Below are 13,344 nucleotides of genomic sequence, written 5' to 3'. Positions count from 1 at the left end.
CCTAACGCTATAGAGCCTAGAGAGTTCCAAAATTTAGGTCCAGTAAAAACCAAAGTATTAAAATTTAACTTTGTCCTTACTTGGGGTAAGTGAAACGCAGAGGCATTACGTGTAGCATGGTCATGAACTTGACTATTTTTCTTTAAAATGCTGACTAGAGCCTGTGGAAGGACACCAGAATCGAAGTCGTACATTAAAGAACCCAGTTGAAGGTGATAAATATCTTGGACCTTTAAAATTCTATGCGTATAAAAAAGCGGATTAGTGTGCGTACGAAAGCTAACGTTACAAATAATTCTTAAGACCCTCTTTTGAATCAAGTATACCTTTTCAAGGTTAGTTTTAAGAGAGTTACCCCAAGCAAGAACACCATAATTAAGATAGGGGAGGATTAATGTTGAGTACATTAATAGAAGGATGCCTTTAGGTAAAATTGATTTCAATTTATGAATTACGCCACTGTTTCTTGACAATGTCTTATAGAGATGATTTACATGAATTTTCCAACTCATTTGCTCATCAATGTGCAAACCAAGGAATTTTGTTGATAATACCCTATCTATCAATACATTATTAAATGATACATCTCCTGGAAGCACTTTGATTGTATTACTAAAAAACATATAATTTGTCTTTTGCAGATTTAAATACAATTTATTTGCTTGGATCCACAAAGTAACTTTACTTAGTTCGAAATTAACCGTTTCTAACAGAGTTTGTGAATTTTTGTGTGAATAGTACAAGCTGGAATCATCAGCAAATAAAATGAATGACAAAATATCAGATGAGAAATGAAAGTCATTATATACAATAAACCAAGGAGAGGTCCCTGAGGAACGCCGCATGTGACATTCTGTAACCCTGAATCAAAACCGTTTAAAGAAACAAAATTGTTTCCTGTCAGCTAAGTAGCTAAGTCCAGAGCTGTGCCCCTGACACCATAATGCGATAATTTCCCTAGCAAAATTTCATGATCTATAGTATCAAATGCCTTGGAATAATCAAGAAATATACCGATTATGTGCATCTTTTTGTCTATTGCTTGTGAAATCTTATCTATAAAGTGCAGCAAGGCATGAGAGGTAGTATGTTTCTCTCGGAACCCAAACTGAAAATTTGAGAATATTTTACTTTTGTTGAAAAATTCTAAAGTTCTAACATAAATCACTTTCTCAAGGATCTTTGAGAAGGAGGTTAGAAGGGAAATAGGACGGTAATTTGAAAAAGATTGCGGATCACCCTTTTTAAAAACGGGTACGACTTTTGCAATTTTCATGTTTTCGGGGACTATTCCATTTAACATTGATAAATCATAACATGAATAAGGGGTTGAATAATCGCTAACCTGTTTAATTATGTCATTATTGACACCATCGTAACCAGGACTTTTCCCAGCCTTAAGCGAATTCACAATAGTAAGCAACTCTTCCCTAACTAATGGGAAAGGAATAAGCTTTTCTTGTTAGATTCTTTCAGGAAATCGTTAAAAGATTTTTGACAGGAAGGGACCGCCCGTGACAGATTAGGACCAATACTGCAAAAATAATCATTGAATTTTTCCACAATAATATTCTTGTCTTCCACTAAACGACCATCAATTTCAATATTCTTTACATCAGAATTTTTTTCTTTGACTTGAACACATTTCTTATCACTTTCCAAGTTCCTTTGATATCGTTTGAAGTTGCTTGAAACTGAGCAAAATAATATGTTTTCTTTGCTGCACGCAAGACTGAAGTAAGGGAGTTTTTATAATCAACATATCGTTTACGTGAAAACAAAAATGGAATAGCCAAGCTTCCCTATTCATTGGTGCCACGTTATAGAAAGAATTCGACCCATACTGAAATTAATTTGTAATCTGAATCTTTTTTAAATTTTTTTAAAAATTCCAATCCATCATCAAGATCTACTCAGCGTCTATCGTTGTAGTTGAAGAGGACGAAAGAGGGTGCTGTTCCTGTTGTATAGTTGCATTGAACAGGGGATTTTTATATTTTGATATTCACGCATTAATGGATTTCCAATGCAAGTATAGAAATAAGAAGCGAAACGGCTGTAAATAAACCTACAATGTGTTAGACGTATACCCTATGAGTTGCAAAATTATCTTTTTCTTTTTCGATTGGACGTTTCGTAGACACTACAGACCCTATAGGGTGTATGCAGTCAGTGTCTTTTTAAACGTAACCTAGCCATCCTAGCGCTGCGTATTAATATTTGAATATATCATGAATATTTATGAATAGCGCATGGCGTATAAATTCCTTTTGAGCCAATCAAATGCAGCGGTAGGATGGCTAGGTTACGTTAAAACAAATTACATACAGTCTACACACGTGTGATACTTAGAGCCGGGTATTCATTTTTCTAGATCTAATCATGCGAAAATTAAAGTATCATGAGCAGAAGTTGCTTAAGAAGGTTGATTTTATATCATGGGAAGTAGACAACAATTTACATGAAGTTAAAATTATGCGGCGATACCACATTCAGAAGAGGGAAGATTACACTAAGTAAGTGCAAATTGTGATTCCTTTTTCTGTTTCTTTTCTTCCTCCTTCTTCGCTTTAGTTTCCTCCATGTGCCTCCAGTCGTCCTTACTAACCGAAAACTGGAGTCTCTGATAAAATTATAATAAAGGATTTAGATCTAACTATGCTGGACTATGCGGTTCCGGAGGACTTTGGATACATTTTATAAGCCTGGAAAGGGAAAACATGATGTAAACAATGCACTGTAACTAGCTTGCACTAGCGGCGGCGCACGGATCGGAGCTGGCCGGCCATTGCCGCCGGGCGCGCACCGGCCGAAACAAGGGTACGGTGCTCCTGCACCTGGTGGTGCCTCCGCTCTGGCCGCGCGAGCGTTGGATAGGCGTTGTCAGCGGTGTCTGGTCAGGTCGCCGCCCGCCTCCGCAGTCGCCTCCTTACGTAGTCGCCCCCATGGTGTGGTCGGGTCGCCTCCTATACGCAGTCGCCCCTCTCTGTGAATATAATGCATTAAAACGCAACGAATTTCCTTCTGGACCAATAACATTGATTTGAATTTAAGAGTTCCACCCAGGGCCCCAACCAATTTGAAAAAAAATATAATAGATATGACTCTGGGGCACGTTTCACTTTCATGAAACCAACTCCAGATCCATGACAGTCGTATCTTTGTCGGCGACCTACGGAGATGTTACTTGTTACTTGTAGAGATAATCCCGATGGCAGCTATCATACAGCTAAACTGGGATGTCCGTGCAACGTGCTGGCATAGTGACAGTGCATGAAGTAATTCAAAACGGTGAATGATGTCTATTATTTACAATAAAACAGTGGACGTGCAAGTAAAAAACCGAGACGTGGAGTCTACAGTAGCTTGGACCCAACAGGAGGAGGCAACGCTCTGATGATGGGTAGAGCAGCCTCCTGGAAGATGGTCACTGTTGGAGATGTTACTGCAGCAGCTGATAGGTGGTTCCACGTCCAGATGGTGCGAGGATAGAAGGAGTACTTAAAGCTATCAATGGAAGCTGGGGGTACTGCATACTTCAGAGGGTGATCATTTCTGCCCAGATATGTAGCTGGGATAATGTGAGTGGGAAAAGGCATGTTGAGTTGATGATGGTGCATCTTGTAAAACAAAGTGGACTGCAAGAAGCCTGCGGTTGTGAAGGGTATCCCATCCCAGTTTGTTGACAAGTGCTGTGACTGATGTTATTCTCCGGTAGTCTTGGTATACAAAACGGGCGGCAGCTCGCTGTACTTTCTCAAGACTTTGTATTGGCCTTCTCACGCTGTGCTAGCAGTTCTGCCTTCTCCTTCTCCTTCTTGGCCTAGATAGTAGTCTATGCATAGACCTAATTCTATGTTGTTTGAGCTTGGGCCAAGGAATTAGGTCTACGGAATTAGGTCTACATGTCAGACTTGCAACAATAAAAAAACGTGTGATGACTCGTGTTGTATCAAGTCCTGATCTGTTGCCACTCTTTTTCAACTGGACTATCCCAATTTTTGTAACGCTTTTCTCGTTACCTTGCAGGTATAACAAACTAAGCCGTCATGTGAGAACTCTTGCCAATAAGATTAAGCAGCTAGACAGCAAGGATCCCTTCAGAAATCAGTGCACCAGTCAGATGTTAAAAAAGTTGTAAGTCACATACAATCTCTAGGAAATTCATAACCTTGCTTTTTCATCTCCTTCTTCCTCTTCCTCTTGCCCTTCTTCTTATTCTTCCTGTTTTTCTTCACCTGGGACCCGTTTCACAAAGCCTTTTTACAATTACAAATGACAAATATCAGTGACAAATCTGCTGATAATCAATCAGAAGCAAGGATTTCAGTAGCTTATAACAACAACTGTCATTTGTCACTGATGACAAGTTTTGTGAAATACCCCCCAATTTGACTCACAATTCCACTTGCCTTCCCCAGCTCAACATTCACTCTGGAAACTTCAAACTAAATTCAAATCATAGGTGCTAGATAATGATGCCATTGAACAGGTGGATGAAACTTGTGTTATTATTACAACTAAATATTTCTTTAAACAAAAAAAATCTTGTCTTTTAGAAATTCAGCTCAAACAAATTTTTCAGAGATGAAAGTGAATTACAGTGAAAAAAGATAGTGGTAACAAAAATTGTCAAGTAGGTTGATTTTGTTTTTATGTATACACCCTGTACCTGTTATTCTATTGTGGATAAATATCTTTTACCACATTTTGTCCTGGAATTTATCTCTCTATTAAATGAGTTTCTAAAAGTAGTGAAAATATTGTGAAGAAGGAAAGTTCATTGGGTTTAAAGAGAAGATTGAGTTCTGGGAAGAGGTGAACAATAATTTGTGAGCGTTATCATTGTTATTATGCAAGTGTGGAAGAAAATCAGATAAACATGTTCCGTGAAAAGCATGTTCTTCAAATGCCTTCATATTCTAAATATGGCATGTAACATAGTAAAAATCGGGACAGATTTTTACGCCACGTGTTCGTGTAGTCCCATATACATCCTTCTGTGTACAGTGCTTGTAACTTTACCAAGACCTGGCCAAATTTCTTATCATTTTGATGAATCCAGAACCTTGCAATACACACGAATACTTATATGCTAGATGATCAACCTTTTCCGATTGATTCCACATCGTTTCTTTCACAATGCAATTGCATGACCAAAACTCAACTTTATCTTTAAATGATGCCCAAGTATGTTTTGTCATCTTAGTCTTTGAGGAAAGTGAAGGTATACACATACTTTTCACAGAAGATATAGATATTTTGTATCTCGGTTTTATTATTCATCAGTCACTAATTATAACTCATGAATGAAATATTTTTCTACAACATGTAGGTACAACATGGGCATCGTACCAACCAAACAGAATCTAGCCCTCTGTGATAACGTGTCAGCATCATCATTCTGTAGAAGACGGCTTCCTGTTGTCATGGTGAAGATAAAGATGGCGGAGACGGTGGAGTCGGCAGTAAAGTTTGTTCAGCATGGCCGTATCCTTTTCAAATGTAGTGTGTATAGATTCAAAAGACTGCATGGAAGGTCACTCTGATTAATTCAGGGTTTGCAGCCATCATGAAAAACAATGATACCCATTTAAATTGTCAAACCGAAAACCGTCCTGTTTTGACTAGCGGTTAAACGGAACTGGAAATATCCGTGATGTTTCAACACTAGTTACGGTATTACTATAAAAAGATGATCCAGCTACATTTTGAGGCTACACGTAGTAGGTCACGATCAAAGTTGTTGATTGATATTTGATTATAGGCTTTTTGTTTTCATTGTGATGTGTTTCCAACCATTTCTTATACTGAGTTTAGGGCAGAGGCATATACATGTAGGAGGTGCAGTCACATTTTCTTGTTCTTTTTTAATGTTACTTTATCTCATTTTGGGGGGTTTTATTTTTATGGGGGCTGCATTCTGATTCACATTGTAAATACATGTATAAGGATGCCTGGAATGTACCAATTTCAAAACACTGAAAACAGATCTGTTTTTCTTTTTATGTCCGTCCATTTCCTTGACTAACTTTCTTCAGATATTAGGGTTGGACCAGAATTAGTCTTAGATCCAGCCTTCCTTGTTACCAGGTACAATTTTTTTTTAAATATTGACCCAATAAAAAATATCAGTCTCGTAATTGTGTGACTCGTGAGACAGGAAACATGACTTGCTTGCCTAAGTTTGATTCTGCTGTTGAAAAAATAGGCATAACATGAATCAGGTAATCTATAAGATGAAGAACCAAGATACTATAAGGGTAAGAGGAAGCTGTAAAATGTTCAAAAAATCTCCTTTGAATATCAACATATATAGAGTACCGAAGCTGTGACATCATAAAAATCTTTTGGGGGGATTTCTCAATTTTTTCTTAATTTTCCCAAAGAACATTAAAAAATAATGTCCAAATTTTGAAAATCAATTGAATATGTTAATTATTGGCTGAGATATGACCATCTGGATAAATATATGTCCTATGGGAACTCAGTGTTATAGTGCTGTGGTTCCTAATGTTATGAACCAGAGCACTATAACACTGAGTAGCCGTAGGACATATATTTATTCAGAGGGTCATATCTCAACCAATACAGAATATATTCAATTGGTTTCGACATTCAAACATTATTTTTGATGATGTCACACTTCACCACTCTATTGTCCTGTAGACAATCGCACTTAATCAGTAATGATAATAATAATAATAATAATAGGTCAATTTATATAGCGCAGCTACTATATGAATATACTCTACTGCGCTTAATACAAAGTATCATATACCCCGGCTGTAGCTGAGCTGCCATGATAAAGCGCTAAAGCATTTCAAGGAATTTCAATTGCTGCCAGGTACCCATTTACATTATTTGGGTTGAGTGTGGCAAATGTAGATCAATGTCTTGCCAAAGGACAGTACAGATCTATGGATGCACTTTTACCATTTCCTAATCCATTACCTTAATCTTCATAATTCAGGTCAAATTTTTATCTCATAAACACTTGAAAATTAGGGGATCATGGTGGGTAGCAGAATTTTAGGTATGCATCACCAAGTATCTCACAGGTTTCTTACGAAGAATGAGTGGATAACCATATTCAGCGCAAATATAAAACAATCTATATTTTCCATCAGTGCCATTTTTTTCCACCTGTGCAATTTTTTTCACCTGTGCAATTGACTCAAACAGTTGAAATATTTTGCATCCAAACTTAGTGGTTCTTATAGTTATTTGAAAGAATAAAGGTTCTTGGTAATGCATGTGATAATAAAGAACACAGCCAACCCCAATGTATATAAGTTTTCTCACCTACTTAATGAAAAGTGTACTCTAGTGTGGCTCTACATTGCAGTTTTGTGCAGTGCGATAATCTTTATTACACGTAAAATCCCATCTAGAGATTTGAGCGAGAGAAGTGAAAAAACTTTCTGCCATCGCTTTCTAAATGTAGAGAAATTTATACAATTCAAATATACCTTTTCTTCCTCTTGTTTGTGTTTGATTAGATCGATGGAAGATTTTGTAACGTGGACAGATACATCAAAGATCAAGAAACACATTGTTGAATACAATGAGGAGGTAATGTTTTAAACATGATACTATCTGTTGAGTGCAGAAGGGCATTAACTTATATGATTTACACAGAGTCAATTTCCTTCTGGCTCTCAATATACTTTGTATTAATTCAAACTATACTCAAAACATGTCTGTTGGTAGCTAACTCCTACCGGGTAATTAAAAAGTCATGACTATTATAAATTTGAAATCTATTTCATGATTAAATTTTAAGTGTAACTTGTTTTCTGTCCAACAATACCCTTTTCATAATATTTCTTCCAAGTGTGCCGGAGTCCGGGGGGGGGGGGGGGGGGGGGGTGTTTCACAAAGATCCTAAGTTGGACTTGACAATTATGGAAAGCCGTTAGCATCTTTGAAAATATTTTGTAAAAATTATTTTAAAAGGCATAAAATGTTGATTCAAATCATTCATATTTTCTATTATCATGGGAGATTTTATGTTCTTGATGTAGAATTTATGAAAAGTCTAACATACTTGAATTCTTGCTTTTTAATATATTTTATTTTAAGGCTACAAATGGCTCTCCATAACTTTTAAGCCTAACTTAGAGTTAAAGGTATAGACCAGTTTTGGAAACGCCCCCCTCTCAAAAAATGAAATGGAAGCTCTATTACCAATCATGTGAAAGAATATGTTTTGACTACAGGGAATAATTTTCCTCAAATTTTTTGATTAGCAATTTCAGCCGATGGATAAATATTTCAAATGAAATTCTGTACATTTCTATGGAAGAAAACTGCTACACAAAAGATATTTTGTATAGCAGTCATGCAAAAATGCATAGCAAATTGCGATGCGATACCAGGAAAATTATTCCCTGGACTAATACGAGATGATATAAATTTTGCTGGGGAACCGCTTCTAATTGATGTATTTGGTAAATTATGATATCGATCCGGACCGGATGGATATCGCGCACGTGTCGCGTAGTCCCATGTACAACTTTCTGTGTACAGTGCTTGTAACTTTACCAAGAATGGGCCAAATTTCTTATCATGTTTATGATTCCAGAACCTTGCAGTACACACCAGTACTTATATGCGTTTCTGATTGATTCAACAACGTTTCTTTCACAATGCAATCGCATGACCAGAACTGGTCTATACCTTTAAAGGTGAAATTCAAAGAAAATCACAAATATGTCAACTAATGTATCACTAGAAACTGGTAAGCTAACAGATGGCCATCGTACAAGTTTTAGGTCAACTACATATCGGGTGATTTATAAAAATACAAATACAACCACCTCCATAGCAGCTGGGAAATACGAGAGATTCGCCGGAAAAATAACAATATTTTAATGACGTCACTATATGGACCAATACTGCCCAAGCAGACGACATCCCATAAAGAATGAACATAATTGCAAAGCTATTATTTCTCAAATTATAATGAGTTTAGTGTACATGTATATAAATGTACTAGCACGTCAAACCATTCAAAAGGGGATATGACCCAATTCTGATAACTGAAATCTTTTGCTTGTAAATACACAGGATAGGGGTTAATTAAAAATCAAAGAAACCAGACTTTCAAATTGAAAAACCCCCGGAATGATATTGAGGACAGCATTTTGTTCCCTCTTGAACCGCCGAACATACGTGGTGTGTACAGCTAAATATACAATGGCGTCTTATTTTGTTTACAAGCGACAGATTCCTTTATTTTTGTATCGCTGCATTTGTCATCAAAATAAAAACATGCGCGGGTTTAGAGTGAGGCAATAGATTATACATTTAGCCTGACGGTAGTAAAGAAAGAGGAAGAACTCAAGAGAAGATGAAAAAACAGGCACTGAAAATGCATGAGATGTCATGGGACATCGTCTGCTTGTGCAAATCATGTCCATACTGTGATCTCACACATCTCAGCAGCGTTCGGAGAGCTCTTCAGGTGCTACGCCGGGGCTGTATTTAAGCGTTTTGTAATTTATAATAATCATTAGTTCAAATGTTTCCAAGCATTGAATTTTGATAACCTTGTCGAATCAAAGTTTCAACTTTGCAATAATGAAAATAAAGTTAGTTTTTAAAATCAATGAATATCTACTTTAATGTCGACTAAGAATCTTTGTGAATCACCCCCCAGGGCTATTTAAAAAGTATTGTCAAAATCGCATTGTACCAAGTTTGGGCTGTTGGAACGAATGTGGGTTAGGCCATATGGATGTCTAAAACCCATTTACCAGTTATATGCCTCTTGTTTCTGAGCCTCATTGTTCAAAATAATCCAATGTACTGGTATCTATTGGTAGGCTTGCAAAGAACCTTGTTTCTATCCATGGGTCATTCCATGTCAAATCACCCAATGGTTTCAACCTTGTCATTTTTTATTTTAATGAAACTTAGTGAACTTGGTGAGTGTGATCTCACAGCACCAATTCTCAAATTTTAGGTCAATTTTAGGGGATTGGGAGATATGGCCCACCAAATTTTGAGATGTTCAGCAAAAATGGGTGTGGCCGCCTACCTTTGCCATCAATTTGAAGATTGGCACATGTTGGGGTACTTTGACCTATTGACCTAAGATTTGACCTTAAAATTGACATTGTGGATCACATGACCTTGACAACATTTTTCACTAAAACATATACAAGTTTTAGAGATATATTTTTTTGTTTAGGAGCAGCAAGGATTAAAACTATCCATACTCACAGATATTCACAATAAACCGTATTATAATGTGTATACAATACACCGTACAACTAACATCTTCCACATGCTTTTTTCTTTTAGTCATAACCATCCTAAATGTCAGCAGTACTTGAAAAGGAATAGAATGAGAAGTTCATATAGGCCTAAAGGGTTAACAGGATGTATGGCCTCGGGCCTCTGAGTCGGTTCTAGGACAAATACCCCATGTCTTTATTTTCTATTGCAGAGGGATGATTTTGATCTGATGTGAAAGAACCTCAGATGCTCATGAAGAAAACAACTTGTTGCAGTAATAAAACAGTTAAGGTGGCCAAAACCTATGCAGTGCTGATGGAAACATCTGGTCATCCAAATACTAAATGCTTGCTTGAGGAGGATGTCATCAGGACCAAGTTGCAGGTCTCAAAAGTTGCGGCTTCTGTAATGTTGCCATTTGTGAGTGGAGACATTGGAAGGATGTATTTACTGCATCATTGGAGTGTGTTGAAAGAAGATCTGATTCTGACCTCGGCCAAGCCCAATCTGTACTTATATAACAAAATCTATTTTCTATTTTCTACTTTCTATTTATTTTCTATTTATTTCTGTCTTTCATTCTTCTTGTGTCTCTCAGTGGTAGAGCAGTGGTCTTGTAACCGGGCGGTCCCGGGTTTGAAACCAAGCCAATGCGCTAGTGCCCTTTGGTAAGGCATTAATCCTCATTACCAAGTCCCTTGGAGAGGACTTAAAGCCGTCAGTCCCTTGGTTGCTTGTAAGTACAAGCACTCATATGCTTTCTTAGCAGTCGGGTAAAACAAGCAAACAAACCAAACCAAACCTTAAAGACCATCTCTGGCAGTGCTACTCTTTCCTGTTAAACTGTGCTCAAGCACAGTTCTTCGCAAAGCTGAGGAACTCAATAAGAAGGTGTTTAGATTGTCTAATGATGAAGAGCACTTCCGTCACAAAGTCCCAGGATGTAGGTCCTATGGTATGCCATCAAGCCTCACCAGTACCCTACCAGTAGAGGTACATGTCAAAGAGTCAGTGACACAAAGACGTACCGGTAACTCCATTTTGGCCATTTTGAAGAAAAATTGGTTTATGTGTCACTGAGCACTTGGGCCATAAGGAGTTTGTCCATGTTTCTCTAGCCATGTACTTCAATGGGGTGTTGCTTGGAGTTAAGTCTTTGTGTTTCCTGGAGAGCCCACATTTTTCTGAACATTTTGATATCAAATACTCATTTTGGCAAAATATGGAGTTACGTCTTTGTGTAACTGAACCCTCCATGAGATAATGAGTAGAAAGTCATGGACCTTTAAATGTTTAGATCACTAATGATAATGGATATCCTCACATTGGCAATTGAGACTTCATGTGTCATATGGTACATGTATATTGTAATTACTCCATTTTGTGTGTGCAAAAGGTTTAATAAACTTGATAAATGCGACTGCGTCTCTAATATGCCTCCTTCTATATGTATGTTCATCAGTGATGATGTGACCTGTAGGGTCTGACCTCACAAACTCAAACATTCATGTCATCTTTTCATGCTCGTACAGACATATACCCAAGCCCAGTTTGGTCAACACTGGTTCAACTTTTGTGAATTGTTCACGGTAATGAGATATTTATATAATATTGGATGAATTTGAGAGTGGTTCAAGAATATATTGCTCAAGTTTTTTTGGATATAAGAAGGTTAAATATCAAAGGTCATCAAGTCAATTTACATGAAATGAAAGGATTTTAAACCTTGTTACATGTATGAGTTATGACCAAATCTATTACTATTTTAAATGTTTTAGCTGTGATATTAAAACCTATAATGAGTATGCATCACTTGTAGAGACACAAGAGATCAGATTTTGGCATTGTCGGGTCAAAGATCAAAGGTCTAAGGTCATAAAGATCATTTGACATGCAAGTATAGGCTGTTTGTTCTCAGGGTATTAGTTGCTCTTTACCATGTAATATGGTTTAAGGTCAAGTATGTTATAACTTTTTTAATATGTGACGGTTAATGTTAAGTAATTCAAGTGCAAAACTGGTGTAGCAGTAATCTATTTACATGTATCGTATCATTTGTTATCTCACCTGAACATAAAAGAAGATAGTGACTTCCTTGGAAGTTATTTTAGTATCTTATATACTCTTTTTTTTTAAATTTTTTTTTTGATGTTTTTTTCTTATGATACTTTTAAATATTTTGTTTATATGAAGGAAGTCAGCATTTCCAAGAATACTCCATTATTGTCCTTGTATATGACATTCTGTGTATTATATCATCTTTAAAGCCCAACTGCACTACTTATAGCTACTTGCACCCTCTATGTAGCAAACAATGTTTAATTGGTGCCTGTTGGTCCCCCATGATCCCCTTTTTGTTATGTTAATTGAGAGTTGATTTGAAGAGATAACCACCCGCCAGTGACCTTACAGGAAGGTCTAATCCCTCTGGCAAAACTAGTGCAGGCGGGCTTTAATAGAGAGTCTATTTGCTTCCATGAAAATGTAAATAAAATACACTAAAACTAATAAAATATACTTTAACCATTTCATTTTGTGGTATTAGTGATGAAACAGTGTGTTGATCAATGTCATATAATATACATATACTATATAAGAAAAATTGTATTTACAGGCCAAACATTTTAAAGTAACTTCTTGCTTTCAATTCAAGATTTTAATTTTTTTGAAATGTAGACAAAATGATTATTAGACCTTGTGGATAGTAGAGGGTGCACTGCCAGTGGGGTATTTCTCCCGGGGGGGAGGGAGGTGTCCTTGGGGTTAAAAAAAATGGAGATGAAAGACATATACAGAAATAAGAGAGAGAGAGAGAGAGAGAGAGTATGTATTTGTGTCCGTTTCACTTTAAAATGGAAATCCACTCCCTGCCTAGTTAAAGGGGGCACCCTTTGAGTAGTACAGCGTTTTGCAGCTGGGATGCCTCCGCAAGTATTTTTGTTGTATTAAACAAAGATTTTGGAATAACGTCAACTACATGGAAACAAAGTATCAGAAACCGCAAGATGCCCAAATATATTATCTAGAGATCTTGGGTAATTTGATGAGGATATAAAATTCAAGAGATATTATAAAGTGTATATTTCCTCGTTTGCTTGC

General features: G+C 36.8%; 1 protein-coding gene across 1 annotated transcript; it reads left to right on the top strand.

Moving 5' to 3' along the window:
* Positions 1-2,178: 2,178 nt before the first annotated feature.
* On the top strand, positions 2,179-12,776 carry LOC590066 (U3 small nucleolar ribonucleoprotein protein IMP3). The gene is made up of 6 exons (XM_789684.5): positions 2,179-2,516; positions 4,030-4,137; positions 5,336-5,490; positions 6,042-6,093; positions 7,503-7,575; positions 10,457-12,776. Exons 1-6 carry the CDS (start codon positions 2,383-2,385, stop codon positions 10,478-10,480), a joined length of 546 nt encoding a protein of 181 aa, XP_794777.2. The 5' UTR covers positions 2,179-2,382; the 3' UTR covers positions 10,481-12,776.
* The last annotated feature ends 568 nt before the right edge of the window (positions 12,777-13,344 follow it).

The sequence above is a fragment of the Strongylocentrotus purpuratus genome, unplaced genomic scaffold (genome assembly GCF_000002235.5).
Source record: "Strongylocentrotus purpuratus isolate Spur 01 unplaced genomic scaffold, Spur_5.0 spur5_scaffold_1, whole genome shotgun sequence".
Lineage (NCBI taxonomy): Eukaryota > Metazoa > Echinodermata > Echinoidea > Camarodonta > Strongylocentrotidae > Strongylocentrotus > Strongylocentrotus purpuratus.
The sequence above is the reverse complement of the archived record's forward strand: the minus strand, read 5'-3'. Positions and strand labels throughout refer to the sequence as shown.